At 56.0% G+C, this 27077-nt stretch overlaps 3 protein-coding genes and 1 non-coding gene across 7 annotated transcripts in view; 2 read left to right on the top strand and 2 right to left on the bottom strand.

The window, feature by feature from the left end:
* Positions 1-39: 39 nt before the first annotated feature.
* Positions 40-7775, bottom strand: PSMB3 (proteasome 20S subunit beta 3). Its single transcript, XM_021704514.1, has 6 exons — positions 7685-7775; positions 7184-7368; positions 4227-4334; positions 1576-1753; positions 1065-1159; positions 40-149 (listed from the first exon to the last, which is right to left on the bottom strand). The coding sequence occupies exons 1-6, from the start codon at positions 7685-7687 to the stop codon at positions 101-103; spliced, it is 618 nt and encodes a 205-aa protein (XP_021560189.1). The 5' UTR covers positions 7688-7775; the 3' UTR covers positions 40-100.
* An 864-nt stretch (positions 7776-8639) lies between these two features.
* Positions 8640-8713, top strand: TRNAN-GUU. Its single transcript has one exon. It is a non-coding gene; the product is annotated as a tRNA-Asn (tRNA).
* A 4315-nt stretch (positions 8714-13028) lies between these two features.
* Positions 13029-23983, top strand: PCGF2 (polycomb group ring finger 2). Of its 4 annotated transcripts, none has more exons than XM_021704034.1 (11): positions 13955-14179; positions 18597-18748; positions 19310-19406; positions 19706-19761; positions 19844-19894; positions 20120-20228; positions 20406-20460; positions 20553-20648; positions 21665-21745; positions 22291-22399; positions 22600-23983. In XM_021704034.1, exons 1-11 carry the CDS (start codon positions 13995-13997, stop codon positions 22794-22796), a joined length of 1188 nt encoding a protein of 395 aa, XP_021559709.1. In that variant the 5' UTR covers positions 13955-13994; the 3' UTR covers positions 22797-23983. The 4 variants fall into 4 exon arrangements, with proteins under 4 accessions (XP_021559712.2, XP_021559709.1, XP_021559710.1 ...); XM_021704035.1 differs by having other exon boundaries at positions 22550-22752; XM_021704037.2 differs by lacking the exon at positions 13955-14179 and adding an exon at positions 13029-13097 and having other exon boundaries at positions 22291-23983.
* Positions 23984-24210: 227 nt separating this feature from the next.
* CISD3 (CDGSH iron sulfur domain 3) overlaps positions 24211-27077 on the bottom strand; it is a 3432-nt gene continuing 565 nt past the window's right edge. Inside the window, exons 2-4 of the mRNA XM_021704375.1 lie at positions 26767-26823; positions 26100-26219; positions 24211-24612 (exon numbers count right to left, since the gene is read on the bottom strand). Coding sequence (XP_021560050.1) covers positions 24433-24612; positions 26100-26219; positions 26767-26823 — 357 coding nt within the window. The 3' untranslated portion in view covers positions 24211-24432. The remainder of the gene's footprint in view (positions 24613-26099; positions 26220-26766; positions 26824-27077) is intronic.

Raw genomic sequence — 27077 nt, 5'->3', positions numbered from 1 at the left:
AGATCTCTGGTAAAAGACCCAAAGACAAAGAAGCAGAAGTGAAAGAAAAACTATTTATTTAAAAAAAAAAAAAAAAAAGGTAGGCTCTGGGAAGAGAGGGTTAGTCCATGCGGGCCTTCAGTGTCCTGGTGGTGATTTTGTCCTTCTCGCTGCAGGGGAAGAAAGTCACAGAACATCTACACCACTCTAGAATGCAGAACAGCTATGCTGCCAGCTCTGAGTTTTGCTTGTTTTACATTAACAGTTTGTCTGCTCAGTCTGGGATGAGGAAGGGGAGAAAGGCGGAACAGGGAGACTAGTGAAGAATCTCCAAAGCTGGACCCACCAAGAGTCCAGGTGATTCAGGGCTTGGCTGGGCAGCCCTCCAGAGAAGGGCAGAGCGCCTCCCCCCACCCCCCGGCCCAGAGAACCAAGTCAGGAAGGAGAAGTATTGTGTTTCATCCCAAGGAACATAAAATACCCGAATGGTCAATTCTCTATATCAGCCCCAGTCTGTTTTTCATAATTAAGCAAGCTCTCCCATTAAAAAAAGGGTCCAAATGCTTATTTTGGGATGTACCCAAGGAAAGCTGTTGGGAGGACACCTACTTCATCCAATCAGGTTCCTGGTGATAGCTCCAGACACGTAAGGGGAAATAGGGGGTGGCAGGTAGGGAACTGGCTGGGCTTGGAAAATCTGTTCCCAGAGCTCAGAATATCACCCTGTTGGGGCTCAGAACGTCATCCAGAAGCAGGAGCTGGGAGAGGAGGGAGTCACCTGGAGTTCTGATCAATCTGCAGTAGTTCTGCTGTGGCGCATCCCCACACAGACCCCTGAGATTTGGGGATACTTAAGAAAGCAATGTCCACTGTGAGCAAGCGGGGGTCGGGGGCGGACTCAGGGTCACGGAGCCTCACCTGACCGAGGCCAGGGAAACCAGGTTGGGTTTCTGCTATCCCAAGCCTGCCACAAGTGCCTTTCCCCCCTCACACCTGCTCAGGGGCATGGGAAAAGGAGGTGTTTGTCCGGGAGGGGAAAGGCAGGTGTCTGCAAAGCTTCTTGGCTTTTCCCAACTCATACTCACATGATATGGACAATGACTCCCATGCCTGACACTGCATCCCGATCCACAGCATTCAGCATGGCTTGCGAGATGGTTTCAAATAGGTGTTCTGGCTCCTGCCAACAGAGCAGAAGCCTCAGACCCAGAGCCTTGGACCCTAACTTGGTTTGACCCCTTAACTCTTTTTCCTAGGCTCAAGGTGCCCAACTCTGGCTATCCCCGTGCCTGAAGTGAGGGATGGTTCCCTGGATGTGGGAAGCCCCCTCAGCTCCTCAAAAGGAAGCAAGGTATGGAAGGGCAAGTGAAGGGGAATTCAAGCTCTGAACTTCCTCCGCTAACCAGCAGCGACACCAACGCCTGCACCAAGGCCTGGCAGATGGAGTTTCTGGACACCCTCCCAAGGCCCAGCAGCTGGGCTTTCTCTCCTACCTGCACCTCCTCCTGATGTGAGGACATCACACACCACGTAAACACATGATGGCCAAGGGGTGGACACCTCAGAGCCCAGTCCCACTCCGTGCCGCCGACTCACCATGTTGGGCTCCCAGAGGGACTCGCACATCCCGTACATCTGTTCTGAGCAGGTGCCGCTGACCACAAAGTCGTCAGTCACCATGGGGCAGCCGATGAGGTCTAGAGAGCAAATGAAGGGCTTAAAGGTCTTCGGGTCCAACCCAGCGATGACGGGCTCTGTGTAGTAGGGGCCAAACCTGTGCAGGCCAGGAGCAGAAAGAAACCACAGCTCAAGCACATCCACTTTCCTGCTCAGGCCTACTCAGACCGGGCAGGAGCACAGAGGGCCTCTTTGGGAAGACCCACTTCCCCAAGGCCAGCTTTTCTTTAAACCCTACGCCCAACAGACAGCTCAACCTCAACGACCCCAGGATTAAGAGTCACGTGCTCTACAAATGAGCCAGCTTTGGTTCACCCTTCCCCACCTCCTGGCATCTGACAATGCTCAAAGACTTCTTCTTTTCCCTGACACTTGCCTTCCTATCCTCCTCACCCTGACCTTCTCTTCCACTTCCTTTTTTTGGGAATTCTGATTTCTTCTAATCTTCCCTATCCTAACCAAAGTCCTACCACCATTCAATTCTCTATTCATACATGTATCTATACCTCCACTCCTTTTGAAAACAGCTTTGAAGCAGTTTCTAAGAAAAATACTGAAAAGGGGCACCTGGGTGGCTCAGTCGTTAAGCGTCTGCCTTCGGCTCAGGTCATGATCCCAGGGTCCTGGGATCGAGCCCTACATCGGGCTCCCTGCTCAGCAGGAAGCCTGCTTCTTACTCTCACACTACCCCTGCTTGTGTTCCCTCTCTCACTGTGTCTCTCTCTGTCAAATAAATAAAATCTTTAAAAAAAATAAAAAATAAGGGCGCCTGAGTGGCTCAGTCGGTTAAGCGTCTGCCTTCGGCTCAGGTCATGATCCCGGGGTCCTGGGATCGAGCCCCATGTTGGACTCCCTGCTCAGGGGGAACCTGCTTCTGCCTCTTCCTCTGTTCCTCTCCCTGCTCGGTCTCTCTCTCTCAAATAATAAATAAATAAAATCTTTAAAAAAAAAAAGTCTGTACATTGCTCAAGTTTGCAAATCACAGCATTAGCCTATTCTGCTGGAAAATCACTGACTTCAATTGGGCTTGTAGAGAAAGCTGCTGACTAACTAAGAACCTAGAATTTTCCAGGTCAGCCTCAATGTTCTATATTTTTCTTTTCTTTTCTTAAAATATTTTATTTGTTTATTTCAGAGAGACAGAGATAGAGCACAAATGGGAAGGAGGGGGAGAAGCAGACTCCCAGCTGAGCAGGGAGCCCGACGCGGGGATTGATCCCAGGACCCTGGGATCGAGCCCGACGCGGGGATTGATCCCAGGACCCTGGGATCATGACCTGAACCAAAGGCAGACATTTAACTGACTGAGCCACCGAGGCGCCCCATTGTGTATTTTTCTTATTTTCTATAAACACAGTGGGGTGCTGGCTCAGTCAGTAGAGCATGCGACTGTTTTTTTTTTTTTTTTAAGTTTATTTATTTATTTAAAGTAATCTCTGCACCCAACTTGTGAGCTCACGCCCCACGCTGGGTGTAGAGTTTACTTAAAACAAAAACATAAGCCATTACACAAATAAATGTGTAATGTGAGTTAATTTTCACAAATGTATAAGACATTTTCCCCCCTCTATAGATCAGTTTAAAAAATCATTTAAGCCTTTCTCAATTTGGGATTTTGATAAACATGGTTACCACACATGCAGACAGTTTGTATCTGAGGATATTAACATACACCTAGAAAAAGGCAACCCTTTTATGGTTTTTAGATTGTGAGACTAAAAAGGCAACAGTATTGCTCCAGGTATGGAAATGGCAAAGACTTAGTTTTGAAAGCTAAAGAGTACGTCTGTAACTTTTCCACAAAGTTTGAAATTATTTCAAAATAAAAAGTTTAAAAAGAAAAAAAGGAAAAAAAGAACTCCACTTGTCTGCCACCCAGTTTAGCCCAGAGCTGAGTGGAAAAGTCCCTGTGGGGCTCTCCTTCGATCCCAGCTTCTGCACTAGATTCTGCAGCTAGGCCTCTGCTTTCCTCGTCATGAAGTCTTCAAAGAAAACGGACAAAAATTCAGATACCCAATTCCTAGGTCTGAGAATCTAGTGCCTAAGAAGTAGCTCTGGGGGTGCCTGGGTGGTTCAGTTGGTTAAGCGACTGCCTTCGGCTCAGGTCATGATCCTGGAGTCCCTGGATCGAGTCCCGCATCGGGCTCCTTGCTCAGCGAGGAGTCTGCTTCTCCCTCTGACCCTCCCCCCCTCATGCTCTCTCTCTCTCTCATTCTCTCTCTCTCAAATAAATAAATAAAATCTTAAAAAAAAAAAAAAAAAAAGTAGCTCTGGAGTACAGGTGGCTCCTGGCTGGGAGACTAACCAGGCACTCTTTGGAGGGGTTAATTCTGTTGCCTGGAAGCACATTTGTCTGCTATTTGCATTCCCTGCCTTCTTCTCAAGTAACCCTTTTCTTTCCTATTTGGTTGTCAGACCCACAGAAAACAGACCCAAAAAGTAAGACTATCACCCTGCAAATAAGCAACGGGAGAAGGAGGAGGAATCTTCCTGGGCATCCCTCCATACTACGTACCTACTTGGCCAAAGGTCTCTGCATGCCCCAAGTCCCAGGCTACACTTCCACTCACCGTTTCTCATACAAGAGGTTGGCCACCATGCTCATGAGGGTGTAGGGCTTGATCTGCCGACCTTCCTTCAGCTCATACAGGTTCAGCCGGAACTTGAGGCGCTGGGCACTGTGATAGGAAAAGAAAAGTGAGGTAGTAAGTCACTACTGAATGTCCCCTGGTGTCCACCCTGCAGAGGTCAGGAGGTACGGAGGGAGACACACAATCCCCACCCCTGACAAGGCCCCTCTCTTCCCCTCCCAGTGATTTTCTCACTGGAAGTCCAGCCTCACGTCCATGTTTCAGACTGTCCGACACTTACCACCTGTAAACATGCCACTCTGCTAACACTGCTTTTCCCACAGTTTTTTTTTGAGGTGAGGAAAGGGGAACTAAGAAGTAGATTCTGGGGCGCCTGGGTGGCTCAGTTGGTTAAGCGACTGCCTTCGGCTCAGGTCATGATCCTGGAGTCCCTGGATCGAGTCCCGCATCGAGTCCCGCATCGGGCTCCCTGCTCGGCAGGGAGTCTGCTTCTCCCTCTGACCCTCCCCCCTCTCATGTGCTCTCTCTCTCAAATAAATAAATAAAATCTTAAAAAAAAAAAAAAAAAGAAGTAGATTCTGCGGGGCACCTGGGTGGCTCAGTCGTTAAGCGTCTGCCTTCAGCTCAGGTCATGATCCCAGGGTCCTGGGATCGAGCCCCGCATCAGGCTCCCTGCTCTGCGGGAAGCCTGCTTCTCCCTCCCCCACTCCCCCTGCTTGTGTTCCTGCTCTCGCTGTGCGTCTCTCTATCAAATAAATAAATAAAATCTTAAAAAAAAAAAAAAAGTGGATTTTGCCTCTCTTTCTTGAGGAACAATTTATATAAAACGCACAGCTCCTCTATACTCCTCATAGGAGTCCACCTGCACACACAGTGACAGGAGTGGACAGCAGAAAGAGCAGTGGAAAAAAAAAAAAAAGGAAAAGAAGGAAAGAAAAGAAAGAGCAATGGACTGCAAGAGCTGACCTAAGCCTTCATCCTCCCACTTAATTTTTCCATCCGTACGATGAGGACACAACAAATCACAGAGCAGTGAGACAATGTATGGGGGGACGACCAGGTGCTTGGAAAACTACAAAGTCTTCTGTGTGTTAAGAAGCAGCAGCTGGGGACACCTGGGTGGCTCAGTCGTTGGGCGTCTGCCTTCGGCTCCAGTCATGATCCCAGGGTCCTGGGATCGAGCCCCGCATCGGGCTCCCCGCTCGGCGGGAAGCCTGCTTCTCTCTCTTCCACTCCCCCTGCTTGTGTTTCCCCTCTTGCTGTGTCTCTCTCTGTTAAATAAATAAAATCTTAAAAAAAAAGCAGCTGCTGTACTAACGGTCTGGAAGGTGCCGAAGCAAAAAGGCCACACACCTCCTCCAGTGCCACAGCCCAGAGCCCAGGACAGGCCCCTGCAGGGGGCAGACCAATGCCAGTGCTGCCAGAGGCAAAGCAGTCATCAAAGGACAGAACAAAGCCTCAGATACAACCTGAGTTTCCTCTGACAGGTGAGGAAACTGAGGCCTAGCAAAATTAGCTATTACTGCCCCCAAGCACACAAACTTGGTGAGAAAGCCTCCTGAAGAAAAGGAAATGGTGTGAGGAGACGGGCCATGACTGGGGAGAGGAAGGCTGATGGGGGCCTTTACAGGGATGGGAAATCAAAGCTGTCACCTTGATTCCACCAGGATGTGGCTGGCTTAGATCTAGGAAGAATTTCCAAGTCGTGTGTTCTTGAGACTGAGGGAGCTTCGAGGGAAATGAGAGAAAAAATTCTCTGACAAGGTTTCACTCACCTTAGTGAACTATTCTCTTGGTCTTCTAAGAACTAAGTCCAGGAACTGCTGTTTGTTGGGCCACCAGCTTCCTGCAGGACCTACCACCTGTGACATCTTCCCTCTTATAAACCCTATCCTGATTCTTTCCCTCTGGCCTCTCTACTTCCCCGCACTGCTAAATATTCAGTTCAGCTCTCGAACAGCAGCTCATTTTTCTCCTCTCCATAGTTTGTCTCTCCCATAGGTTTAAAAGATCACCAGTGCTTCGCCAGCCCTGAGATAGATAATGTCAAGATCCCGACTGCTTGAAAGATGTCTCTCCTTGGCTTGCCTTGTCCCTTCAAAAGTAGTGTCAAAATCAGCCATCACCTTTCCCCTAAAACTAGCCCTCCCAGTTTCTGTATTTCAGGCGACATGCTCAAAACAGAAATCATCTTTAAAACATTTCTGGATTACCTACATGCCACCTACGGATCTAGATACTAGTAACAGATAAAAAAGACACAGACTCACCCTCAATGAATGACTCTAAATGTAGTCTCACGATATCCAAGTGGCCACTAAGGCTGGTCAGCAACAACTCTTAGAAGTGCCTTCCTTCCCTTTCCCACCGCTTCCACCCATCCGGACAATAACCCTCATACCTGGACCAACACAACAGCTACCTATGTCATCTCCCAGATTCCCCCCTCCTCTCAAATCACAGAGCCTCTGTCCACTAGATGACAAATCTAGCAGCTAATATGCACCAGCTCATCATGGGTTAGTTACCTTTCCGTATAGCGTTTCCCAACTAAAACTGGATTTATTTAGGGACTGAGCACAGGCCCGAGAGAGACCTGCACTGGGATCCTGGATGGCATTCGTAAGCTTGCACACTGGGCAAGAAAAACTAAGACTCTCAGTTTCCTCATCTGCATAATGGGACAGCAACTTGGTCATGTAGTTAAGAGGATTAAGTAAGTCCATGCATCTAAGGTGCTCCGCGCAGAGTCTAGCACTGAGTAAATGCGGGTGTCAGCTGGTTAGGATACAATTCTGTACGGCTTACTGCGTCCGGCAAAGTCTCTGATTCACTGGTGCTGTTTGGTAGATGACTGATACGTGGGCCACTCGAGACGCCAGGCCAGGCTAGCCCAAGAAGAGGCCTGCGTGTGGGCGGGGACCCCGGACACTTACACAGTCTGGACATCGGTGGCGAGCCCGGCCAGGCCTATGTACAGCCGATCGCCCATGGGAAAGATCTTCTGGAAGTCCGTGGTCACCATCTGGGCCTGGATCCCGAAGCGCCTGTCGGCAGCGATGGCCACACAGTTCTTCCCCTTCATGGCCATGACGGCCCCTCCGTTATAGGACATTATAGACTGCGGCAGACAGAGCGAAGGGGCTCAGCGCCAGGGGCCAAACGCGGCCAGAGCCCCCGGCGCGGCCCCTGATCCCGAGGCTCCCGTACGCACCGCCCTCCACTCTGGAGGCGGCTGCACACCGCGAACTCCAGCTCTGACATGAGCGCTGTGCAGCTGCGGGAAGCCGCCTTCAAGCCCTTGGTCCTCACGGTGGTCAGCTTCCCTTCAAACTTCAAACGACCACCAGGCCCTCTCTGCTTCCCAAACCTCCCATGCCGCCCTCCCCGTTCCTCAGTCCCTACCCCGCGTCCCTCCTCCTCGCCCCCCATCTCACCATGACAGCGGTGTTGTGAGACCTCCAACCACCACAATTCCAGACAACCGGCTATAGCCCTGCCCGCGCAGCCACTCTTGCTGCCTTCTCGGTGCGCGCCGAAAGGCCGACCGTTCCGGGACACTTTGACTTCCTATTGGCTGTACCTCTCTGTCAGTCATCAGCACGGGAGTTTGGTTGAGAAGCCAAAACCGAGAATGGGACGGCGGAAAGTGAAAAGTCACCGTGAGTGCGGAAGGGCCTGGCGCCGCGGTGCAAGCTGGGATCGCGGCGGACCCGGACTCCAGACGCCAGATCCCGGGGCCGGGACCTGTGTGCACGTGGGCTGGTGAAGCCCGACATAGGGGACGCGGTCCCCAGCTAAAGGGCCATGGTGTTGCTTATGAACGTGTGCGTCGGGCGTATTACTCATGCTAGCTTGTTTCATTTATTCACTCCAGAAATCCTTACATGTCTTATGTGCCAGGTACTATACTAGGCTCTGGACATTCACTGGCCTAGAACGGTGCCTGGTATTTAGGAGGTGCGCATTCAGACATATTCAATGTTTCGAGGAGGAGGAGCAGGGGAGGGCGTCGCGGGTGTACTGCGGGGCGGCAGGGGTTCAGCTGGAAAGGGGACGTTTGGAGACCAAAGGTTGTTATGCTTTTGGGGACTCTCAGGAGGTCGACTTCATGTATCCCCAAGACTCAGGTCACCCTAAAAAAGGACGTTTCGGGTTTCCCCATCTTATCTTCCTCTAAGAGAGATCCGGAGGAAGCCGGCGACTACCTCTCCCAGAACCAGTGGATAAGACGTGAAGGTCCCCCCTCCTCCCCTCCCTCGACCGGGACCCTTTGCTTTCTCCCCAGAGTCTGACTTCTTTCTCCTGACTGCAGGGTTTCCGTTGCAGTCCTGCACCGTCGTAGGCTCGCTCCCGTTGACTCGGCTCGCCGCCACGCTGGCAGCTGTCGGAGTCTCTGTGGCGCAATCGGTTAGCGCGTTCGGCTGTTAACCGAAAGGTTGGTGGTTCGAGCCCACCCAGGGACGCGGTCTTTTTCTCCTTTTCTGTTAAAAGGAAAACCTAAGCGTTGTTCTCTCAACCCCTAAAATGCCAAATTTCGTTTTGAAATGGCAGAGATACTTTTTCTATAGCAAATCAGAGGATCATCGTAATTGAAAATTCGTTGTTGTTCAATGATGGGATAATTTCTCCAGCACTTTCCTCCACCGCCTACCTCCTACCCCACCCCCAGGTTGGATTTCAGGAACGGCGAAGACAGAGGTTTTTGTCTCACTGTGCAATACGTTTCAGGTTGCATTTTTCGTAGGATTAAGAATGAATTTACAGTGGAGGTTGGACAGTTTTCCATTGTCTGCTTCAATCGATGTTACAGTCTCGAAATGCTACGTTTGGAAGGGAAGAAAGTAGCGCAAGAGACAAAGGCAGGGAGAAACTGTGGGATGAAGCAAAAGGTGAAAAAGGGAAAACATAGCTGTGATATACAGAGACGGATAAAGGGACACTACAGAGAAATAGGCGGGGTGAGTGGAAGAAAGACTCCAAGAAAATGGAGGGAAAAGAGATGCAGTTAATATGAGAAGCTTCTGAAAAAGGAAAACAAAAACAAAACTATTCTAGATGTACACACAGAGAAGCGGGGCAGAGGATGGAGAAAGAGAAACAGAAACTGACAAAGGACATTGTCGTGGGAGAGAGGAGTGAAGGACACAGGTAAAGACCGTAAAAAAAAAAAATCACTATAGGAACTGCCCGCTCCTACCATTGTCATCATCAAAGTGAAACGTCAAGGGGATCTTACCTTCGCAGTAGCTCTTGGCATGTGCCAGAAATAGTTGATTAGATTTCCTGGGTTCCTGCCCTCTGGAAGCTTCTAGTCTGTGACAGACACAGTGATTCTTCAGCTAGAGGACCCTGTGAGATACTACAACTAGCAGAGAATGCAGGGGAAGCATTTGTATCTAATGCAGCCAGGGGCACATCCCAGGACCAGGAGCTAAGCAAAGGACTCTCAGGCAGTTCCCTTCAATATCTGGCTTCTCCTAAAGATTGGGCTCAAAGGACGCCTCTTCTGAAAACCTTCCCCAGGGCTCACCGCGCCCCCCGCCCCCCCGCCCCTTACCAGGCGCTCACGGGGCTGGTGGGGACAAACCAGAGGGATACACAGTGCCATGGAAGCTAACAGGACAGGCTAGGTAGCCCCACTGGCCTGTGAGCTCCTTGTAGGCAAAAATCCGGCTCATCAGTGTTAGGTCCCTGGTGCCTAGCGCAGTACTTGACATTGGTACAGGACAGGTGCTTTTTTGCAGGGAAACCAAAGAACTTCAGATGTGAGAAAGGTTGGGTCTCAGAAGGTTCTGATAAGGCAGAAAGGCCAGGGATGTGGGGACCGGTGGCCCAGGATGGAAATGATTAAAATGAAGTTTTAGTGGGTAGTGGGGTCTTCATCCCTCTGTCTTGTAGTTTGCTAGTGACTGGCGCTAATAACTGAGGAACAAGTGAACGGATGCCCAGTCAGCACGGTGGGCCTCCTCACTGCAACACTCCAGGATAAAGGACCGAAGTGGGGACTCATCAGCCCTCTTCCAGGTAGCCGATACCCGCCCCCCCCACACACACACCCTGGGTGCCCATGTGAATCGTGTGTGACGGAGATCTACGGGAAGCCCCTACAGGTTTGCCTTGCCCCGGGATCGTCTAGCTGGACAGGAGTGGCAGACCAGGAGTCCCTGATGCGCTGCCCTCCCCGCAGGGCAACTGGGAGACAGTGGAGGATGCACGAGTCTTCCCTGGCAGAGTTGGGGATGCTGGCGACACATTTGCCCTAGGGACAGAGGGTGTGTCCACCCCAAAAGCCCCCTTTCCAAGAGGGGTGGTGAAATCCCAGTCTTCGCGTGCAAGGACAGGGGAGTAGGTGACCGGGTCCTCTCCCGGACCTTCTCCCGCGGGTTCTCAGACCATCCCCTCTGGGAGGAAATCTCTCCCGCCCATCCTCTTCCTCCCCGCCCCCATTCGGCCGGTGCGGGCTGAAGGCTGAAGCTGGGGTCACTTGGCGGCCAGCGTCCGCAGGTCTCCTGGTCGCTGGCCAAAAAGGGTGAAAGCATTCCGTCCGGGGGGCCCAGCTTCGGCTCTGCCTGAGCTGCGAGCGCGGAGGCAGGCACTCCGAAGCTTGCGGAAGATTTGTCTCCTAATTTCCTAACTCGAGCCACCCACCGCCAGTGCGCTTAATGGCCCGTCTGGCCAGATAATCGAGCTCTCTGGAGGGACAAACCCAGTGACCATCTCTAATAAATCTTGAATAACGAATAAGCGAATCGACCGTCCTAATGAGGCAGGGCCCGGGTCGTCGCCGTAACGTAGTATCGATTGGCTTCCCCGGCGCCAGCCTCGGCCGCTCCTCCCCGCCTTTCCAAGCCTCCCTCCTCGTTTTTCCCCTCCCGGCGGGAGCCACTGGGGACGGGAGCCCGAGCGCTGGGAGGAGCCGGGAGCGACGGTCGGAGGCGGACTGGCACCAGCCGCCTTTGCGCTCGCCGGGCTCCTCCCGCCGCCGGGGCGAGGGAGGCGCACCAACCGCGCAGAGCTCCAAGCGCGATCGGCGGCCGGGAGAAAAATGCGGGAAGCAGCTCAAGGCAGGAGAAAAAGCGCGGGCCCACTTTCGAGCCCCGGCGCCTGGTTTTCTAGTCCAGTCGGGCCTCTCGTATGCGACCGGGTTACTGTGTCCCAGACCCGGAGCCTGAGTCCGCGTCTTCAGCCTGTCCCCCGGCCCAGGTTGCGTTCCATTCTTCTCCGCGCGAGCACGCGGGGGGCGCCAGCCTCCACCCCAGCAAACCGACCCCCGCCCTCAGGCTACCCCCAGGCCTCTCCTCCGAGGCGCCTCCGCTGGATCCCGGGGGTCTGCCTTTTAGAGCCGGTGATCGGGCCGCTGAGCGGGGCCAGGGGGGTGGGGAGGACACGCTCTCCCCCACGATTGCAGTTATTGATTTTAAGGGAGTGTCACTTAGAGTGAATGAAAATACCCTGGACGCGTGGCCGGAGGCGTCGCGTCCCCGGCCCGAGCCCATCGCCCTTCGGCCCAGGCCGTGGCGGGTAGGACTGCAGAACGAACCACATTTCAGCCCAGTCCTCCTTTCACCATTTTCCAGGCGCCCCAGCTTATTGGCGGGGATCGCAGGGTCAGGGGGTGGGGGGCGCACACACATCTTTTGTGGGGGGAGGGTTAATTAAGGAGGTTAACAGAGAAGAGGATACATCTTCCAGGGCCAGGGGCTGTTTGGGAAGAGTGAGGTCGTGTCCCAGTTTAGGGGGCCCGGCACCCAGTGTGGGGGCAGCCGCGTTAGCCTCTCCCCCTCCTCCTCTTCCCCTCTCCGCGAACACCCTGAAGGAATGAGGTCACGTGGGTGAGTAGTGGGCGGGACCTACTCTTGTCTGGAGGAAAAAAGCCATTTTGTACCCCCCCCAGCCCCGGTCCCTCCCCTCCCCCCTCCGTCCCCTCCCCTCCCCTCCCCTCTCTCCCTCCCACCCCAAGCCGCTTTCACAAACTCCTTTCTTACCGTAGGTTTCTCCCCTCCCGCCGCCGGAGCGAGCGACACGGCTGCGGCCCCCCTCCCCTCCCTTCCCTCCCTCCCTCCCATCCCCCCCTCCCCGAGACCCACCGGACCCCGAACCCAGGTAAGTGGAGGCAGACTCCCGGTCCTTTCCTTCTCCTACCACGCAACCAGAATGGGGATGGGGGGGGGCCGGCCCATCCCTCTCTACACACCCCTGTGGGAGGGGGAGACTCGGAGCCGGGCCTGCTTCTTGCGTCCCCGCCCCACCCCGCCAGCCCCTATCCTAGCTCGCCCCGTCCGCCTTTCTTTCTCCCTTTTCTCTCCCCTTTTCCCTTTCCTCCCTTCCAAGATGGCCGAAATGGATTCCCCCTTTTAGCGATTTGGCGTCTCCCTCGACCACCACCTCTTTGTGCCGCAGCCCCCTCGCAGACCTGCTCCCGAGGTAGCGAGGGGGAGGGTCCGAGGCAGCCACAGGGGCTGTGGGCTACGCGCCGGGCCGGATCTCTAACCCCTTCGCCCGCCCCACGAGCCAGAGCAGCCCCTGGCCCTGCCCCACTACCCCCTTCGGTTTGGGGAGGGGTCGCTCTCTGCTTCTGCCGTGGGCACTGGGGCGTCGTGGACGCGCAAGGACTTGAGGCCGGCAGCCAGGCGACATGCCTTTCTGATTGCTGCGGGGCCGGGGGAGGGCGCTCCTCCTTGCCCGGGTCCCCGGCCTCCCGGGCACCTCCCCCCAGCGGGTCCTTCCCACCCCGCCCCCCCGCCCCAGGACCGGGCGCCCCGCCCCCTCCCCGAACCACCTCGGCAGAGCTTCTTTCTCTGGAACACCCCCTCCTTGGGCCCCGCCGAAAGTTTGACTCTAGGGAAGGTAGGAGCGGCCACCGGGTAACTGGGATCCCTGATCCTCTGACCCAGGCTCCGGGGGAAGCCCGGGAGGAGGGAGTAGAATGGAGATTGGGGGGGGGGGAGTTATCGCGATATTTCCTATCGCCAGCGGAGGCAGGAGGGGTCTGACCGAACGGCCCCCTCTTCTCCTGGAGAGCCGGGCCGCCCCCTCCCTGCCCTGGCCCTCCTGCCTCTAGCTCTGAGGGGGTGGGACTTGTCGGCCCGCAGACACCACTGCCCCTCCAGTCTCCACAGTGGGCCCAGGCGTGCCTCTCCCCCCCTCCCCCACTGCCCCCATCTGCCCAGAATTGCTCCGGATGGCTTGAGGTGGGGAAGGAAGAGGCCTGGGGGTGGGGAATTTGCCTGTAAATATTGTGGAAGTGTTATTCCGCGCTTCTCCCTCGTCTTTGTCTCTTAGAGTAACCCCTCTCCGCATACATATATATGCCTCAGTCTCTCCCGGACTCCCTGTGGCTTGAGGGGGAAGGGGGGGTTGGTCTCCGGTTGTCTCCTGCTCTGTTCTGATGCCTCCTTCTCTGGGCCTCTTGCAGTTTGTATCTGTTCCTGAAACTCTAATTTCTCTTCCTCCCGTCTCCACTCTGTTCCAAGGTGTTAGTACTTGGAAGAAGGAGCATAAAGCCAGCTCTGTTGCAGCTTTTGGGTAGGGAGGTTTTCCCAGGGGTTCCCTGGTTTGGAGTTGGGGGTTGAGGTCTTAGAGCTGTCTCTGGAAGGAGGCCGGGAAACAGACCCAGGGTGAGACCTTGGACGCGGGATCGGGACCCTGTGTAGCTTGAGTGGGGTTCAAGTTGAAGTCTTTGGGGGTGGGCAGGAAGGGGGGTGCTCTCTGCTGCCCCTGGCCTTGCGGGAGAGATGTTGGTTGATGGAGCTGTTGCCATGGGAATGGAGAGAGCCTGAGCAGGAAGAGGCTACATCTTTGTGCAGGTCAGATGCCCACCCTGCTCCTCCAGCCTCTGGCCCCCAGAGTGGAGTTGGGAGCTGCACTGCCTTTGTTGCTGGAAGACTTATGTTACAATTTACCCTGGGTGGACCAGGGATGCACAAAAGGTTAGTGTGTATTTGCAGCTCTGGTTTCAGGCGGGCATGTCAGACTGTGTACTTCTGGGGTGGGTGGGGGTGGCTTGTGCATCTGGCAAGTGTGGGCCTGGCTCTGGTCTGGCTGTATGTGTGATGGGGTGTGTCTGGCCTGGTACATATACGTGCGTGTGTCTGGCCAAATGTCTGTCTGGCCTTGGGTGTTGTGTGAGAGAGATGGAGGGGGTGTGTCTGGCTTTGTGTGCATCTGTGTGTATTCGGCAGTGTGTAGCTCTCTGTGTATATTTTGGGTTTTTGTCTTTGTTTGGTCTTAGGAAGCTGAGAGGGGGAAAGGCAGGGGACGTTAAGCCCAGTTTCAGGAGACTAGAGGATGTTCCGATGCTGCTGGAGGGAGGGGCAGGTCCCAGGGTCAAGGGTCAGGGAACACAGAGAGGTTGACATTGTCCCCAGGCAGACTCCTATACTCCCCCTCCACATGCAAATACACAGAGCTCGTGCAGTTGGACCCACACAGCTAGGAGAGGAATGGACCTAGTATATTCCACGGAGCCTCAGTTTTCCTACCTGTTCCGTGGAAGTGGGGTGAGGGGATTAGTTTCTGCCCCTCTATCTACTTCAAAGTGAGAATGTGTTCTGAAGGTTATGTTTGGGCCAGACTCTGACCCCTCCCAGAAGGCTCACTGAGTGGTCTTTTAGGGAGCCTGGAGTCCTACCTTCTACCTGCCTGGATGGAGTTGGGCCAGGCTTATTGATTTCTTAAATGAGTGGGGAGCCTGGCCTGGGTGCCAGTGTGTAAAGAGCACGGGAATGGGAGTCAGGCAGTTTCTATTCTAGGACTGCCACTTTGTTACTGGGTGACCTTAGGTGAATTTCTTCATCTGGAGAATGAAAGAGTTGGACAAGATCCTTTCTTTTTTTTTTTTTTTTTTTAAGATTTTATTTATTTGAGTGAGAGACAGCACAAGCAGGGGAAGGGACAGAGGGAGAGGGACAAGCAGACTCCCTGCTGAGCAGGGAGCTCCCTGCAGGGCTTGAGCGCAGGACCCTGAGATCATGACCTGAGCCGAAGGCAGATGCTTAAGTTGTGAAGTCAGCTGAGCCACCCAAGTACCTACCTACCTTTCTTTCTTTCCTTCTTTCTTTCTTTCTCTTCCTTCCTTCCTTTCTTCTTTTTTAAGATTTATGTATTCGTTATTTTAGAGAGAGAGAGAGAGCAGGGGTGGGTGTAGGGGGGAGCAGAGGGAAAGGAAGAGAGACTCAAGCAGACTCCAAGCTGAGCATGGAGCCTAATGTGGGACTCTGTCTCACCACCCCAAGATCATGACCTGAGCTGAAGTCAGGATTTGGACGCTCAACCCACTGAGCCACCCAGGAGCCCCTGGACAAGGGGCTTTCTAAGGTCTGTTCTACTTCTGCAATTCTAGGTGTCCGGATGTGACCTTGAGTGACTTTTCCCAAGGCCTGGTGATTTTCTAGTGGGGGAGTGGGCCTGATTTCATGTGGAGGAAAGGCAGAGCAGAGAACGCTGTCTGGGGGCATCTGAAGGAGCAGGGGTCTCTGGGGTATCAGAGACAGGCTATTTCGGCAGAGGAAAATGAAAAACAAAACAAACAAAACAAAACCTGACAGTGGGAGAGGCTTAAATTGCAGGTAGCGTCCAAAAGAGACCGGCTAGAACAGAGAGATGGGGGGTGGTCTCTAATTAGTAGGGGCTTTGAGGAAGGGCAAAGACAAGTGCCAGGCTTGAAAGGCCAGGAGGAGCTGGGATTGGGTGCTGGGTGCTGACCCAAGGTCCTTTGCTGCCACTGTAGGCCAGACCTGGATCCCCAGGGGCCAGGAACATGGGCTGCCCAGTGATCATGCTCTTGCAAAGACAGTGGTTTGGGGACAAAAGGTGTTAAAGGACTTGGCTGCAGTTGGGGGGGAGGGGGACAGTGCTCAGGTCCCTGTGGTGATATCCTTGGGACTGACCTGGTAAAGCCCCAGGGCTCCACAGAAGCCACTTCCAAATGGCCCATGGCCTCTTCATGGATTTTTGTCTCTCTTTCTCCCTGGGGCTGTTTCCCATCTACCAACCTCTTCCCTAGAGTGATGACAGCTGGAGGTCCAGCCACCGGCACCCTTCTCCCCTCTTCCCTCTCCTTCCCACAACACACCGGCCAGTTGCAGCTGGGGAGGAATTGGGTGTCAGGTGTAGGGCCCTGAGGCCTGGGGTGGGGGGGGTGTGGGGTGCGAGGTGGGGGAACTGAGCTCCTGTTTACAGTTGTTCTTGGCACCTGCTGGTAGGGCCCTGCAGGTAACCATGGCAATCAGGTGAGGAGCCAATCAGTACTTCTCCCCGCCCCCAGCCCCAGAGGTAGCAGTGTGAGGCCCCTGGGGATGAGGTGGGGGGAGAGGGAGTGCTGCAAGGGGGCCTGTTCTTACACCAGAGAAGGAGGAATATTTCATTCACTAAGCACCACAGCTCCTTCCTTGACCCCTGCATCTAGAAGGGATAATCTCTGTCTGAGTTCTCACGCATGCTAAGGGAAGTGAAAGGGTAAAGGTCATGGCCACTTGCCTGGGAACTCCTGTGTGTGGGGGGGGCCACAGTCAGGAACTGGATGGGAGTTCGTAAGAGAAAGTGTCTTGTTTCAAAAACACAGCCAGTGTGTGAATGAGGTGACTTAGGCAGGGGAAGCACGTGTGTGTGTGTGTGTGTACCCATGTGCGTGCGTGTGAGCGGGAGAGACGGCGGTATGACACCCAGCATCACCCAGAATGTGACGTTTCTGGCCGTGCATGCACACACAGATTCAGCTGACGTCCCAGACGTCACGGCCACATCCCATGGATATTACACACACTCAGCGAGACTAGCCACTTGGAGTTTGCTCTCTCCTCTGGATGGTTGTAATAATATTTGGGCATCTTGCCAGGGAGAGGGTTACCATGGAAATGAGCAAACAGTGGAGTAGCCGGGATTGTGAAGGGGGAGCCCTTGCAGGGAGGGCTGGGGGCCGCCCTCTGTGGGACAGGCACCCCTCTCCTTCCTTAGGCCAGGCCTGCACTTCCCGGCCGCGGCGTCTCGCTGCCTCTCTGGGCTCACTTGTTTCCCTCTGTCTGCCCTGCAGACTTGGTGTCTCTCCCACATGTGGCCTTTGTGTCTCTCCATCTCTTTCGGTCTCTAGCCAGCCTCTGTTGGCTGTTTGGGTCCTGGCCAAACTCATCCTGGGGTCTCTATAGAAACTGTTGATCCTGGCTCTGAATTTCTGGTCCTAGAAAACCCGATGTGGTGGCTTTAGAAATCTTTCTGGAAAGGAAAGAAGGGTGTGTGTTGTGAAGGAGTCCTTGGGGCTTGGCCACCCTCCCGAGCCCCACGCCTTGGGCTTTTCCTCTGGGAAAGAGCTGGCGGTGGGGGCTTCCTTTCTAGGTGCAGGTTTGATTTCTATACCAAGAAGTTAAGCACATCAGCCAACCCAGAGCTGGGCCTTGATTGACCTCCGCAGACCCTGCCAAGGCCTGGCTGGGTGCTCGGGGCCGCTGCGGAGAGAACTTTCTGCCCAGCCTTGGCAGGCATCTCTGAGAGCTTGGGGTCTGTCACTGGACAGCCTGTGGACAGGTCGCAGCCCATGGAGACGGTGCCCACGTGGGGCAGTCCCTGTGTGTGCGTGGGATAGGGGTCCTGGAATGTGTGTGGGATCCAGGGGACCTGTGCAGGGGGCTAAGTCTTTTTTGCCCAGGCTCTTGGCCGTGACCTGCCGGGGCCGGGGTCCGACTGGGGCTGCGTGTTCCCCGCTGTGGGCATCGAAGAACCATCCTTAGTATTTCCTGCCTGAGCACCAGGCCTAGCACCTGCATGGCCAGTGTGTGGTGGATTTCCGGGAAGCTGCTCCGGGGCCAGGCTGGATGCAGACCTAGGACAGGCGATGGGGTGCTTCCTCTAAACTTAGGGCAGCCTGTGCCCACGGTGTTTCCAGGGCTGCCTTCCTGGGGGAAGAGTGATGGGATGGAAGCAGGGTCGGATGGAGTAGAAACACCGAGGCGGGGGCTTGCACCTGGGTAGAGGGGGATCGACGTTCCTCAACTCCTAGCACTCATTTGAGGGAATGTGGATGGGGATCAGGGACGTTTTTAAAAACTCTGTTCTCTCGCATTTTCCTGCCTCCCTATATCCTCTGGAGAGTTGGTCTAACTTCAGTCTTTGCTCCTGCTCTTGAGATGGAGCCTGACCTTGTCAGTCAAGGTCACATGAATCTCCAGAGCCCCCCACGCCCAGTGAACACTCAGAGGGGCCCGGTAGAGGCGGCCCCGTGTGTGTCGCCAGTCCGGCCTCAGAGGCAGAGAGAGCAAGGGCCTCGGGCTCGGGGACAGATACCGGGTGGTGTGGAGGGGACTGTGGGAGGGGCCGTCGGATCTCTGGGTTTCTGATTCCACTTTCCGTTCTCAGGGTGACGCTCCCCAGGCCCCCTACCCCCCACCCCGGCATCATGCATCGGACCACACGGATCAAAATCACGGAGCTGAATCCTCACCTCATGTGTGCCCTCTGTGGAGGGTACTTCATCGACGCTACTACCATCGTGGAGTGCCTGCATTCCTGTGAGCTGGGTGGAGGGGCCGCTTCTCGGGGTGGGCAGTCTCTGCCCAGGCTGGAGGGACACTGCTGCGGGGAGGGCTCGTGTCCATGTGTCTGGTGGCGGTCCCTGGTCGCAGAAAGACTGTCCGGGGCGGGGGAGACTCGAGGGGGCAGCCCAGAGTTTCACCTGAATGCTCAGGTGTCTCCCAGAGTCCCTGGCCGCCCCGGAAGACACAGGTGCCCCTGGCATGCACTCTGGGCTTGGCGGCAAGGGGGTCGGGGACCCTGGGAGGCGTCCAGCAGGCTGGCTGCTGGGCTGCGCTCCCTCAGACTTGGGGCTCACTTTCTGCCTGGTGCACGGTTCTGGTCCGACCCAGACACGCACACACGCCCTCGGGGACGAGTCAGGGGCGATTGCCATCTGTGGAAAGCAGGACCGTGTTGAGCCTCTGAAGGGGCTGAGCTGTGGGGACAACGTGGAGAGGAGGGGCAACCTGGATGTGAGCAGAGGCCGTGGGGGCGTGCTGGTCCTGGATTATGAAGGGGGCTCTGACTCTGCTTTCTTTCTCACCCTCCCCCACAAGTCTGCAAAACCTGCATCGTGCGCTACCTGGAGACCAACAAGTACTGTCCCATGTGTGACGTGCAGGTCCATAAAACCAGGCCGCTGCTGAGCATCAGGTGGGCCTGGTGCTGTCCGTCCTGCCATGCCGGTCCTCTGTCCCTCAGCCCTCCTTGCTTCCCATAGCCGCAGGGGCAGGTTGGGGAGAGGCACAGGGTGTCAGCCCAGGGCCCTTCCTCTCCCTCTGTCTTGTATCCAGCTTGTCCAGGCTGAGAAATACCAGAGGTGTAAAGACCACGCCTCTAGGGACCCTGACGCCTGGGCCCTGGATCAAGGAAGGGAGGTGGGAATGGGGGTTCCTGGCCGGGGAGGTCAGGGTGAGGTGGTCGTGGATAGGACTCTTTATGTTTTTTTCCAGGTCTGACAAAACTCTCCAAGACATCGTCTATAAATTGGTCCCTGGGCTTTTTAAAGGTACCCACACACCCTTCATCCTGACCCCCGCCCCCCACTGCCCTGCCTGGTGCTCCATCCTCACCCTGCCTCCCTCTTCCAGATGAGATGAAACGACGGCGGGATTTCTATGCAGCATACCCCCTGACTGAAGGTGAGTGTGTTTACCTGTCTGTCCGCGCGCGCGCTCGCAGTGCTGCCCCGGGCACGCGGGCTGGACGCACCAGGCTGTCCGTCTTGCACATGACATACCAGCTCGCCGCCGCCCCGGCCCACAGGATGGCTGGGCTCACCCCGCCGAGCTCCGAGATCCCGGGGTCCTTGGCGGGCCTCCTTCCCCCGTCCTGGGCCAACCCCTTAGAGCCCTCTCCTTCCACAGTCCCCAACGGCTCCAATGAGGACCGCGGCGAGGTCCTGGAGCAGGAGAAGGGGGCTCTGAGCGACAACGAGATTGTCAGCCTCTCCATCGAGTTCTACGAAGGTGTTAGGCAAGTCTGACCCACACCTGGTCTTTTGGGGTCCTAGGTTGGGTCGCCCCTTTTTCCCACCCTGGCCCCCTTCCCCTAGGAAGAGAAGGTACCTCCGGGAGGGTCTTCTGGATGTGTGCATTAGGGGATCCCCCCTGTTCCAGGGTCTCCCTAGCTTCGTTCTTTGTCCTCCACCAGGGACCGGGAGGAAAAGAAGGGTCCTCTGGAGAATGGGGATGGGGACAAGGAGAAGGTGAGTGCTGGGGACCTGCTTAGGAGTGGGATGTGGGCTGGGAAAGAGTGCCTGGGATGGACCCCAGCCCTTGGGTGCCTCTCCCCCGGCAGACAGGGGTGCGATTCCTGCAATGCCCAGCGGCCATGACCGTCATGCATCTCGCCAAGTTTCTTCGCAACAAGATGGATGTGCCCAGCAAGTACAAGGCGAGTCCCCGGGCCCTTTCAGAAACTAAGTGTCTGTGTGTGGCTGTCTGACAATCTGTGCGTCCCAGCCATTGCTCTGAGCTGGCTCGGTGTCCTTGAGGGCCTGCATGGTTGTGTGATTGAGCTCGAGTAGGAGAATAGTTGAAACCAAGGTCAGGGTGGGGTAGTCTTCATCCATTGAAACCAGTGTGCAGAGGTGTATGGGACCAAGATGGAGGGTGTGTGTGTGTGCGCGTGTGCACACGCTCATGCTTACGTGCTCAGAACTGTGGCAGAGGCATGTGTGCAAAAATACTGGGTCTTATCTGGGGCCAGCTGGCTGAAGGAAGGGCAGTCTGAAATTCCAGCGGCGCTCTCGGACATTGCTTCTCAATTTTGAATGTATCGGTGATTCTCTGAAGATCTTGTTAAAGCGCAGATTCTGATCAGTGGGTTCTGCTGTTCTAGCAAGCTCCCAGGTGCTGGCAATGCTGCTAGTCTGTGAACCACACTTTGGGTATCAAGGCTCTAGGACAGTAGATCCCGAACTTTGCTGCAGATCAGAATCACACAGGGAGCTTTAAAACCCGATTTACGTCCTACCGATTAAATCAGAATCTCTGGTGAGATCCAAGCATTGGTATTTCTTTTAAAGCTCCCTGGGTCGTTCCACTGCAGCCTGGGTGAGAGTTAGTGCTCTGCGAGATCTTTCCCACCTGGGCTTTTTCTTTGCCCCCTGGAGGATCTGCCAGAGATATAAGGGGACCCAGACAGCTGTGTGGATGGCTGTGGGCAGGGGTTGTTAATGATCTGGGTGCTTTCTCTGGATCCTTTCCCGTCTGGTGGTCAGGAGTTCTGTTGGGACAGGTCCGGGAGGGAAGTCAAACCCACCATGAAACCCCAGAGAAATAAGGGAACACCTGCTAGTCCCTCCTCCCCAGTGTCCCACTGCCCACCCCTAGCTTAGAGCCTCATTGCCAAATGGCTAGAGGCTTGAACCTGACCGGGGTCATGGTGTCCTCCGTCTCCTCCTCCAGGTGGAGGTTCTCTACGAGGATGAACCACTGAAGGAATACTACACCCTCATGGATATCGCCTACATCTATCCGTGGCGGCGGGTGAGCTGAGCAGGGCGGAGCCGGGCGAGGACAGGGCTGGGAGGGGAGCCGTGCAGGGTCTGGCGTCGGTCTGTGGCCACAGTGACCACACAGTGACCGGTAATCCCCGTTCGCGCCTCGTCCCATGAGCTGGGCGTGTCCAGGGTGGCCTGCCACACCAGGCCAGCGTCCGGGCCATCTTTCGATGATGACCTGCCATACTCTGAAGTAGAAGAGGATTCTTTGGCAGATGACGTGCCCTGATTTGGGTCAGAGAGGAGGGCCGGGTGGCTGTTGGGGAGTAAATGTTGCTCCCTGCTTTTCAGCCTCCCTGTCTCTGCAGCCTCTGGCCTTGCACGTTCTTTCTGCCTCTCCGGGTCTTTGTGTGCCCCTGTATCTCTGGCCTTGCTCGGTCAGTCTTGCTTTGCCTGTCCCCTTCTCTCCAAGGCCTGGAGCCCTTTCTTCCTGTTTGGGCACGTGGGGTGAGGGTTGGGTAGCTGCCTGGTTAGCCTCTTTCTCCTGACATCCTCCCCTTCCCTGCCTCTCTCTGCCCCCTCTCCCGGCAGAATGGCCCTCTCCCCCTCAAGTACCGGGTCCAGCCGGCCTGCAAGCGGCTCACCTTGCCTACAGCGCCCACCCCCTCGGAGGGCACCAACACCAGCGGGGCGTCTGAGTGTGAGTCAGTCAGCGACAAGGCTCCCAGCCCTGCCACCCTGCCGGCCACCTCCTCCTCCCTGCCCAGCCCCCCCCCCCCCCTCCGCGGCTCGCCCTGCTCCCGAGGGCCCCCAGCCACCCACCCTACCTCCCCCACTCCCCCTGCGACAGCCGGTGGGACCACCACAGCTGCCAACGGGGGTACCTCGAACTGCCTGCAGACACCATCTTCCACCAGCAGGGGGCGCAAGATGACTGTCAACGGAGCTCCTGTGCCCCCCTTAACTTGAGGAAAGGGACCCTCTCCCTCCTTTTCCAGCCATGCCTCTCCACCCCTCCACTTTTTCTGGGCCCCTTTTCCACCTCTTCTACTTTCCCCAGCTCCTCCCGCCTTAGGGGTGGGGGGCGGGTTTTATAAATAAATCTATATATATATGTACATAGGAAAAACCAAATATACATACTTATTTTCTATGGACCAACCAGATTAATTTAAATGCCACAGGAAACAAACTTTATGTGTGTGTGTATGTGTGGGGGGTGGAGTGTTCATTTTTAGGAGGTCTTGTGTAATTTGCCCTGCTCTCATTTTGGGGGTGCCTGGAGGTGGACTGGAGGGGCCACCTGAGGCTCAGTAAAGCTCCGCTCCATCCTCCTTCCGTTTCCCAAGGCAGATGGGGTGTTCCAGGAGCCCTACCAGCCCCCAAAGCTTTAGGCACAACTCCAGCCGGCTGTGTATGGGGTCTGCCCTTTCTGCCCCCATCTCGGCTGCTGTCCTGCCCCTGCCAGTGCCCCCCGCCCCCATTGTTGAATGTCCAGAGAACCGCTAAGACAGTGCCTTTTACAAATGCAGTTTATCCCCTGGTTCTGAGGATTGAGTGGGTTGTAAAGATGCATCTCCCTCACCTCCTCCTCTTGCAGTGGAAACTTTGTGCAAAGAATAGTTCTGCCCCCCCACACCCCCCACCCCCGTGTATGTGGCCTTTGCATCATTTATCTTGTGGAGGAAAAGATTCAGGCCACGGGAGGCCTCAGCCCTTGAAATTCCACTGTGGCTTTAGCAGGGTAAACGCTTGGCCCGGTTCTGCCCCTGCCCCTGCCCCGACCCCGGAGCCCCGACAGGCAAGGCTGGTTTTGGCGAAGTCCCACCTGGGGGCCCGGAGTGCAGTGAAAAGGTGGAGTGGGGTTCATCTCAGACAAGCACAGATCCCAGATTGTGCCAAAGGCCAACAGTCCTCCAGTCCCCTCCCCACCCCCAGCTGAGGCTGAGTCAGGACAGAGCCACAGAGGCATCGAAAAGCACAAGAAGGTGGAGACCTTTAAGCTCTGACCTTGGCTCCATCCCGAGAGGTCAGTAGATGGCCCCCCGAAGGGTGGACCCCAGCAGATCCCTGCCCACCTGTTTTTCCTCCAATGTACATAGATCAGATCAGGGAGGAGGTGAGGAGGCAAGACTCCCTTGCAACCTAGGTGTTTGGGGTCGGGAGCCCCCCCCCATCAGGTTTGTCTGTGTTTGCACCTTGTCCCGTGTCCGAGGTGCTGTGACTGTACCCTCCTCCTGCCCTGGGACATTTGTATCTCCTGGCTTTGTAATAAATGCTGCATACTCTCCGGAAGCTGTAGTTCTTTAGGGGACAGGGAACGGGTGGGTGAGGCCTTTGGCTGCCTCCTCATGTCTCTCGTCTCTGGGCTTGGCCTGCCTTGTGAGGCCCCATATGGAATGAATGTGAACTGCCCCCTCCCTACGGCCAGTCAGATGCTCCATCCCAGGCTAGGACCCCGAGTGGGGGTAGGCCGTGTGCCCCCCACCAATGACCACAAGAGCACCGCACTGGGTGGGCACAGTGTTTAATACCACCTTCACCAGCAGGTGATGAGCCAGGGGTGTGTTCCCTGGCTGCCCGAGAGACCTCAGGTATTGGGAGCAAGCCCTTCACAAGCCAGCACTGAGGACTGGGGTCCCTGGGTGGTCCCTTCTTGGGCTCAGCACTCCGTTTCCTTCCCCACAAATGGGGTGCCTGCCAGAGGCCTGGGGCTAGGCGGCAGCCAGGCCCTCAGGGTGGGGAGCCCACTTCTGCCTTCTGCACCCGCTCACTCCGGTGGGTGCCATCACAGTATGGGGCCTTCTGGGTGGCCTTGCAGGTGCAGAGGGCCACTGTGCGGGTCTCCTGGGCCTTGAACTTGAGTGGGGACAGGCCAGTGCGTTGGAAGAAGTGGGAGCCGTCACAGAAGGGCTGGTGAGGGAAAGAGAGACGTTAGAGACCCAACCCCACGTGCTGGGGTGGGGCAGGTCTGGAAGGAAGGGCACGGGCACGCTGTGTCTAGGGCTTGGGCTCCTGAGTGCGACCGCCGGGGTGTCCTCGTTGACCTCTCTCATCAGGGGTGAGAGGAGAGCCGTGCCAAGGAAATGGAATAAATGGTGGTTCTTAGGCACTTTGCCCACTTAAGTAGGAGGCTCTACAATATTTGTCTCTGGGGGCCCCAGAAGACTGGGATACGGGGACAGAATTTTCAAGGTGAAGCGGGACTTTTGGTATCAGCAATGTTTACACTGATAGTTTTTTCTTTCTTAATGTCTCTGAGTCTCCACTAGCTCATAAATTCATTTCCTTCCACATTTTCTCAGGGTAAAAACTTCTCTGCGTGGGAGAGAACCTACATGCCTCACAATGCTTTGCGACTGGGGTATCCATTTTGTTTGGCTCCGGGGAAACAAGGGGGCATGTTACGGGGAGTGGATGCGGCAGGGAGGAAGGGTAAACCGGCTGTCTGGTGCAGGAGAACATTCCCCATCCTCCCTGGAAGCTGTTCCAGCAGAGACTGGGTCATGGAAACTGGCTTTGGTTTGCTGACCCTTGAGGTCAGGGTAGGGTGGGAGGAGAGATGAGAGAAGTCCACAAATAAAACCCAGTAACCTGCCCCAGAGGGCAGAAGGCAGGAAGGCAGAGGGCCAGCCTGCACTAGGCCACAGGGCGGAGGGCACTCCTCTCATGCTGCCGCGCCCTCGGGCCGGACTGCACCCAGCCAAGTCCACAGCCAGGTCCGGGGCAAAGCAGGACTTGGGACCTGGGCTTCACACGGCTTCGAGGCACACAGTTCAGAGCCCAGCTCAGGAAGGAAAGGGGCCCAGGCGGCTGGCCATATGGGTCAGGTTCCGGCTGGAAGGAAGGCTCCTGGGGCGGAAGGGAGAGGGAGGTGAGAGCAGGTAGCAGCAGGGAACCAGGGAACCACCCTCAGCCGAGAGAGGGAGGGGCTGCAGGAGACAGTGGAGAGGGGCTCTTGGGAGCAGGAGCGCCCGCGGTCGTCCCAGTGTTGGGGTCCAAGGCCTGGGAACCTCTGGCTCAGGTGCTTCCTGGAAGGAGGGAGAGAAGAGGGGAGAGAGACAACCCGGCGCCTGGGTGCTTAGAGCAGGGAGTCCAGGCCGAGGCTCCAAGGAGGGCACACCGGAAGCGGGGGACATGACCCTGGGCTCCAGCGGCCTGGCCATGAGACTGACCTTCTGTCTCCCTGGCCTCATCTCAAAGGGTGGATACAGGGAACAGGGAGCTCAGGGCTGTGGGTGGCACTGGCCTGAGAGCGTTCCTTCACCCCCAACCTCCCTTTGTTGTCCTTCAGGTATGTGTGGGAAAAGAGGAGGGTCTCGGGCAGGAGCTCCCAGGAGAGACCTACTGTCCCAACCAGGGTGTCCTGTGTTAATGAGATGTGGGTAGGGGGCTCTCACCTGCTTCTTGCTGCGGCCACACACACACCATCTGTAGGTCTTCCCGGCTACCAACTCCACCTTGATGGGCGTTTTCAGGGCCACCACGGACTTGGCTGGGGTTTTAGGGAACCATCGGATCTGTGGCATGGGGAGATGAAGGGCTTGGGGTCAGCCCATGCCCTGGAAGCACTTTCCTGCCTATGGCCTTGTCCAGGTTCCCAGTGGCCCTGGCCTAGGGCAATCTTCCTCTGCAGGAGGCAGGATGCCACCCCACAAGGACATTCCCCAGGACACCATAAGGACCCTGAGCTTCAGACAGGGAAGAGATTTCAAGCCCACGCAGGCACTCCAGTTTCTGCGCCCAGCGGCCTCCCTTTCAAACTCCCACCTGGGGGCTAGGAAGGGGAGGGCCAGGATCCTGCCAGCCTAAGTGGGGTCACCTACCCCTGGCGCTGTGTTTATCAGGCACTGCTCTTCCCAGCGGAGAAGCCTGGCTTCCTGCCCTGGGCCCTCTGGTCACCCCACCTCCCCCGAGCCATCATGAAGGGGACGACAGGCAGGGGCCTTCTGACATTGGAGGCTGGGAAGTAGGGCTGACCCCTTCTGGTTGGTTCTCTGGTTTCTACCTTTGGCGTCTCTGGGCCTGGGGGACTTGGGCGGAGGGAAGGGGAAATGGGGTACTCACCAGCCAGGAGGAGATGTCCCGCCTCCGGTTCAGCTTCTGAAAGGTACGCAGGCAGGACTAGACGGTGGTTTGGAAGCAGGGTGGGGGGAGAAAAAGTCAGTGGAAAGCGTTGGATTTCCAGAGGGAAGTCATCTGGAAGGGACGAGACGCCAGGGATTGGGGCGTAGGAGAAACAAGAGGCTAAGAAAAAGGGGTCACAAGACAGGAAGTGGAGGTGCTGGGGGCTGCTGGCTGCACCCGGCCGGCGCTCAGAGAGGGAGGGCTGCAAGGCACCAGGCGAAATGGGAGTTGGGGACGCTCAGCAGGGAGGC

Source organism: Neomonachus schauinslandi, chromosome 15 (genome assembly GCF_002201575.2).
Source record: "Neomonachus schauinslandi chromosome 15, ASM220157v2, whole genome shotgun sequence".
Classification (NCBI taxonomy): domain Eukaryota; kingdom Metazoa; phylum Chordata; class Mammalia; order Carnivora; family Phocidae; genus Neomonachus; species Neomonachus schauinslandi.
Note: the sequence above shows the minus strand (reverse complement) of the source record. Positions and strands in the feature narration are given on the sequence as shown.